This window comes from Drosophila subobscura, chromosome E (assembly GCF_008121235.1).
Source record: "Drosophila subobscura isolate 14011-0131.10 chromosome E, UCBerk_Dsub_1.0, whole genome shotgun sequence".
NCBI lineage: Eukaryota > Metazoa > Arthropoda > Insecta > Diptera > Drosophilidae > Drosophila > Drosophila subobscura.
Window position 1 is genome coordinate 18397981 of NC_048531.1, and position 7188 is coordinate 18405168.

The window sequence follows — 7188 nt, forward strand, 5'->3', positions numbered from 1 at the left end:
CATTCATGGCAAGGGGAAGTTATTAAAGTCATTAAAAATACATTTAATTATCTTTTCATACAATATTTTTCAAATACACATAATGCTTCGACATAGGTGCATTCGACAAGAGGGAATAACGCTTTACGAAAAATACTGAAGGACAATAAAATACCAAAAAGTTATTGAAAAATGCAAGGTGTATGAGCTGAACAAGGTTATAGTAAAAGTAGCGGCCTTAACGCCACCAATGCTGAAGATCAGGAATATAAAATAGAGGGCGCCACAAAGTTATAAAAAGCGGATAAATCATTTTCCGATGTTGACTGTTCTTTTTAATTAGCCGGCAACGCTCTCAGCCCACAGACAATTGATTAATCAGTCAAATAAAATTATATTTTGAGGGCTGAGCGCAATTTCCAGGAAAAATGGTTAAGTCGAACATCAAAATCGACGAATATGGTTTCCAATATGAACACAAATCGGTATATTTACGGTATATTTCTAAAAGTGAGAGCGTATATTTTGGTATATCTTTGAGTTCAGACGCGGTGCTGCCAAACAAGCTTTTGAAGAAAGCTAGAAATAGCCAGAAAATACTACCACTAACAGTAGACTCGAGTATTGGATTGTATGGTTAATGATGCTTGAGAGATTTCAGTCTGGCATCGCACAGCATACTGGCTATAATTCCCACTAGCCGTTGTTTTTCAATGTATCCCGCCAACTGAAAAGCATAGCTTTGTGTGAAAGCTAAATTAGCAACACTGGAATACTTGATCGATAAGTCCACGGTCACACTGATCTCGCGATCAGTGCATAAAAAAATGAAACAATTCGAATTAATTTGCAATTAACGAGACAAATAGAGTGCGAAAATATAAACAGCAGCAGCTGTGCATATATGTAGTTTTCCCTGAACAAACTGAACCAAAATAAACAACAGTGCCGCGAAGAGGAAGAGCAAAAAGCGCGAGCTAGCGAGCCTCAACGACGACAACGCAGCAGCAGAAACAAACATATTTCAAAAGCAGAACCAGAACGAGTCGCAGAAAACAGAAAAACAACAATCCGCAGCCAGAGCAGGTCGCGCAGTCTGTCTCGTCTCGAACAACGCTATTAAAATTTATTTTTGTGCTTAGGCGCGTGCATGTGTGTGTGTGTCAGTGGCAGTGTCCGTGTGTGCATAAAAATATTTAAACAAAATCATCTGCGCAGGCAGCAGACGAAAACGCAGACGGTCGAAAAAGGCTGAGCAGACAGATAAACAACACAAAACGGTCGGCGCTTGCTCTCTGGTGACGGTGACGACGCGGCACAACCAAGGCAAGGTGCTGGAGGTCACTCTCGCCACATTTCGCGCACGGCCGTTTCGTCCGTCATCGGGCAGCAACCCCCCCGGCAGCACCACCCACCCAACCCGCACGCGTACGCCCGCCTGGTAACATCCAGTTCCATCCGCCCGCGTCCGCAACGTGGGGCCACGATCAAACGGAAGAGTGAAGAGTGAGGAAGAGGAAGCCAGAAAGCGAGAAGACAAAACAAAAAAAACAAAAGCAAACTCACGCGCTTCTCTTTTATTATTGGTTTGGTCTCCCCACTGATAAACGGTTTCGCTATCGTTGATAAACATCACAGGGAGGCAGGCAGGCACACAAACACCAATTATTCCAATCAAATAAACGCCAAGTGCGAATGCGCCCTCGATTTGTATGCCAGCAGCAGCAGCAGCAGCAGCAGCACTCGAACTCGACAATCCATACCCCAACCCATAGTCATACCCATCATAACCATACCCAAAGCAGCGCCACTGACGTCAGTGGCTTGACTTGGGATCGGAATCTGAATCGGCAGCAGCGTTATCGTTATCCGAACATGGTTGTGCCAGAGGAGCCGGGCTCGGGAGGGGGCTTTAATCAGACCCCACTATCGGAGCTAAGTGCGGATACGCGCAATCAACTGGGCCGCATGCTCAACCGCAAAAAGGTGCTCCACTCGGAGGAGGGCTACGAGCGGGACTGGCGGGGCATCGCCGCCCTCGCCCACCAACGCGGCTTTGTCGAGGAGTATGCCAACAATCCGATGGATTTGGTGCTTAGCAGCTGGAGCCAGCGCAATCCGGAGACCGCCAAGGTCGGTCATCTGGAGCACTTTCTGGGCATCATCGATCGCTGGGATGTGTGCGATGACATCCAGGAGAATCTGAGTAGGTGCCGGCCACAATCCACGTTCCCCCCTGTTCGTCTCTAGCTAATCTCCCTCTGATCTGTGCAGTCAAGGACACCCGACGCTACACTGTGCGGCAGGAGCAGCAGCAGGCGCTGGTGGAGGCCAATCGCCCGCCCACACTCGCCGAGACCAACAACAACTACAACAGCAAGAGCAGCAGCAACACCAGCAACAACAACAACATCACGATGGGCCAGAGTGTCCAGATCCTGAGCGACGATGACCAGCGATGCGTGCAAATGGGCCAGCCCCTGCCCAGATACAACGCCTGCGTGCTGTACGCGGAAGCGGACATTGATCATGCCACAGAGATCATGAACCACCTGGAGTCTGAGCGTTACAATCTCAAGGTGAGTCCGAGGATCAATCCGCTTTTGTGTCCACCTAACTGAAGGGGAGTACCCTTCCAGCTGTTCCTGCGACATCGCGACATGCTGATGGGCGTGCCCTTCGAGCACGTGCAGCTGTCCCACTTCATGGCCACCCGCTGCAACCATTTGATTGTCGTGCTCACCGAGGAGTTTCTACGGAGTCCGGAGAACACGTATCTCGTCAACTTTACCCAAAAGATACAGATCGGTGAGTGCCCAGTGTGCATGGCATGCAACCAGTTCGCGGGCCAGTTCGAATTACAGGTTCCTCCCCCTTCGTCTCCGCAGAGAATCACACGCGAAAGATCATACCCATACTGTACAAGCCCGACATGCACATACCGCAGACGCTGGGCATTTACACACACATCAAGTACGCCGGCGACTCGAAGCTATATAATTTCTGGGACAAGCTGGCCCGATCGCTGCACGATCTGGATGCCTTCTCCATATACTCGACGCGGCAAGTGCAAACGTGAGTTCCGATTCCCATTTGCCCATTCCCGCTCTGTTCTCAGTAAATCAAAGTACAAACTTCAGACCCTCGCCGACGGAGGAGCTGCCGCCACAGCGGGTGACCGCGCCCAGCATACGGATACAGATCAACGACAAGGATGTCACCGATTTGCCCAACTACAGCTACAAGGCGCTCGAGGAGGATGCCACCATTGTGTCGATGACAGGCGACACCAGCACCCCGCTGCCGGAGCCCAAGCCAAAGCGGAAGGACAAACTGTTTGGCAAAATAAAGATTAGCTTTGGCAAGACGCCGCGCAACGTGAATGGCACGGGGGCAAGCCATTGCGGCATGCGCACTCAATTAGCACCATCAATGTCACGGAACGCGAGCGCACGCTTAGCGCCAGCAGCTCAAACATCTCCACGACATCGGAGAGCAAGAAGAGTTCCATCAAGTGGCAGCCGAGCATACTAAAGAAGGTGCTGTTCTCGCGCAGCAGCAGCAAGCTGCAGACACCAGGATGAGAGGCGCCTCTAGAGCGGAGTAACGCCAGAGCAGCTCATTTAATTCCCCAAAATTCCCTTATGCAAGTCCAAGTCCAGCCCCAGTCAACGTTCGTCACCCTCCATGTTTTAGTGATAATCTTCTAGTGTAATCCTAATCAAAAGCCAACTAACTTAATGTACTTAGACGCACTTGTTAACTTATATAAGACAACAACGAATAAAGACAATACCATATACACAGCGACACACACAGGAAAACGTAACCCTAGATACGATGGTATGATGGATGAATGATCTGATAAACAGACAATTGAGTGAGTGAGTGAGTGAGTGGAGGTTAAATGTGGCAAGCACACACACATTGCTATTGCTAATCGAGGCAAACAATTAACGTGTCTGTTAGTCACGCGTTCGATAAGTGGAACTTACTTAATTCAATTAACTGGACCAACACCCGTAAACACTAAGCACTAGGCACCTACCCACCCAACCCCACACTGCACCGCAGACACAGACAGATGCCATGCCTCCCCTCTTATCTAAGATGAGTAACTCTACGAAATGTGTCTCCTATATATAGATATATCTGTATAGTATATTGTCTGAGCTGTTTCTTTATTCCTATGTACACAACTTTATCGGTGTTGTTGTTCTTTGTGTGATGATTAGGGCCTTAGCTTTAACTATTTAACTGATTGCAGCCGATTTAATGGGAACTTAATGTACATACGTACGCTTTATACAGATAAACAACAGTGCGTTTCATGGCTTTGATTGATGTTTGCAATTTTACTTAGATGTCTAGCTTGATGCTTGGAATTTTACTTGTAAATTAATTTAATCGCTCAACAAGTTCAAGATGTCTGACCTTCACAACATGTACATCTGTGCCTATGAAACGCACTGTAAACTGTAAGCGCAGCGCTGAATGAGTAAGAGATCGATTCCCCACAGAGTTGAGCGTGCAATAAACTGTTCAATGTTTGGCTCAATAATTTATTGTGGAACGTGTAGACAACCTTTAGTTCTCTCGTCTCGTTGGATGTTTATTAAACAGTGTGTGAATCCCCCCAGCCACGAATGCCATATGTACGAGTACATCGTGTATACAGATCGGTTGAGGGTTAGGGGCATGGGGATTTGGATGTTTATCAGCCAGTTCCGGTTAATCTATAAGACAAATTTCAAATTCTGTTTAAATTTGTATTTTTTTTCTCGTTTTATTTATTTTTCGTTTTTATTGTTTAAATCGCTTCATAAATAACCTTTTTGTTGTTGTTGTAATTTTCTTGTTCATGTTTTTTTTTGGTTTTTTTGTTGTTTGTTTTTGTAATCGAATTTTATTGTTATTTGTTTTTGTTTTTCGTTTTTTTGTATTAATTTTTATTTTTACGTTTTTACCCATCGTGAAATGTTGTTAATTTTAGTTGATTCTCAATGTTATATGAACTTTTTACTTGTGTGTGTTTTTGTTTTTGTTTCGCTTTCGTTTGTAGGTTTTTTCTTTTCCGTTTTCCATTTTTGTTGTTGTTGTGTGTGTGTGGGAGTGTGTTGTTTTTTGGTTTCTCTTAGTCACATGTTTTTAATGTTTATCCATGCTTTTTATTATAATTATTATTATGTATATAACGTAATGTTTTAATAATAGCTCCTATCCTCGATTATCCTCGATCCCCTCCTCGCTCATACTCGCTATTCCTTTACTCGCTTCTCGCTACTCGCCGGAACAAATTTAGTCGCCTTTCGTCCCTATATTCGATTCGATTCCTCCCAAAAACTGTTTGAGCCTCTTGATCTTTAAACTTTGCTTTTAATTGAATTCATGAATTTTCTCTTCTCTTGCTCAATGTTTTATGTTGTATGTGTATGTGTGTGTGTGTTATATATATAATTATATATAATTTGTTTTTTATAAATGTTAATCTGTTATATTTTGTTGTTAATCTCGCATCATTTCGCCTCTGCATTTCTTTTGCTTTGCTTTTTCTTTAGTTTTAGTTTTATTTTAATGCCTTTGTTTATCGTTTAACAAAATGAATAAAAACAATTTGCAATATGTTTTGTCGTTTGGTTTTCTTTTTCCCTTTGTTTTCTTTTGTTGTATATGCTAATTGATCAATTTATTCGTAATATTTCGCACTATTAAAACAATTTAACGCATAATCTCTGGCAACTCATCGTCTCGGCTGCCTGCAACAATGACTCTTCCTCTAAGGCTCTTACTTCCCCCTGCCCTGCCATCTAGTATGGAGTATTACGAGTACAATGCATTTAACCGGGAAGATTCGGAATGTTTCTCCATTCGCTTCCGCTTTTACTTTGCAGCACATTTTGTTGCTTTGTTTTGTTTCGTGTGTGTTTTTTTATTCATCTTATAAATCTAACTGATTGCATTTACACAGAGTGTGTGACAAGTCTGAGAGTCTGAGGGGTCGGGACCTGCTTGGGGGATCAACAGAACCTGAACTAAACTCAACAATTGATTGATGTGGGGTGTAGTTTGGTGTGTGTGTCAAGATTCCATGTGTTTTGTGGTGTGTGGTTTATGTCTCTTAAAGCGTTATCCTCTATAGTTAATTGTTAACAATGATTATGATTATGGAAGTCAGTTGAAGAAGTCTGTAATCAGTATGGAAGCTGAGTTCTGCTGCGGAATCTCACGTTTTTGTTTATACTTATGCAATAGTATGGATCGTTTCTATACACGCAGAAATATGCTCGTCACTCGGTACTCGACTTCCACCTCACTCGTTCGGACTCCATTCCACACCACTCCCTTTTTCTGTACTCTGCGGCTTAATCCTCAAGTATATATATACATATATGGTATACATATACATATAGTATGTACATACATCTGTATATATTTTTGTATCGTGTTTCGGGTTGCACATTCTCGACTTAATAATAAATTAAAACAACGCTAATGAATTTGTTTTCCGTCCGCTAATTGTGAGTTCTCGTTTTTTGTCGCTTTCGTTGCGGAGCCCCCAACAACCAGTCAGCCCATGCCGGTCCATCCTTCCGGATGTGCTCTGCTCTCTGCTCAACTTTCCACTTATTATCGTTATCAATTATCAATTTCTCATTCAATTTTTGTTACATACATACTAGGGGTTTTCTTTCGCTTTTATCTATTTATATCTTTGTCGGTTTTTGTATGCTTAGTTTTGTGCCTTGGACAAATGCATGTTTAAAAAATCATTTCGTTATTAATGTACCTTAGTTTTTCATTGTTCTTTGTTTGTTATTTAGTTTTTGTTTGTTTTTGTAGCAGAAGACAGACGTGTGATTGATCTTAACTGTGGAAGTGATTGCGTTTATTTGTCCATTTGTTTGCTTTCTTTTTGTTTGGTTCTTTATGCTTCTCCGATGATCTTATTGGGCTTTGAGGTGGCTCAGAGGGGGCCTAGCTGAGGCCACCGGACGGGTCGCAGGTTGCGGATAGCGAACGGCCTACCCCAGTGGGTAGGTCAGCTGTGAATAGGCGGGCATCCTAAAGAGCATCAACTAAGTTGGCTCTGAGGGAGAGTACCGAAATAAGCAGTCCCGGACAGCCAGCGGGTGTTCGCGACGCAGCAACACTGACGATGCGCTTGTGGTGCCGCCTCTCTCATTAAGTAGCTCACAATCCCATCCCTAC

The 7188-nt window shown here is 43.9% G+C and overlaps 1 protein-coding gene across 1 annotated transcript; it reads left to right on the plus strand.

Moving 5' to 3' along the window:
- Positions 1–787: 787 nt before the first annotated feature.
- On the plus strand, positions 788–3786 carry LOC117890658. Its single transcript, XM_034795629.1, is given in 6 exon segments — positions 788–2185; positions 2254–2558; positions 2619–2787; positions 2868–3054; positions 3120–3357; positions 3360–3786. Coding segments are annotated over 6 exon segments (1614 nt in total). The 5' UTR covers positions 788–1674; the 3' UTR covers positions 3564–3786.
- Positions 3787–7188: the final 3402 nt, after the last annotated feature.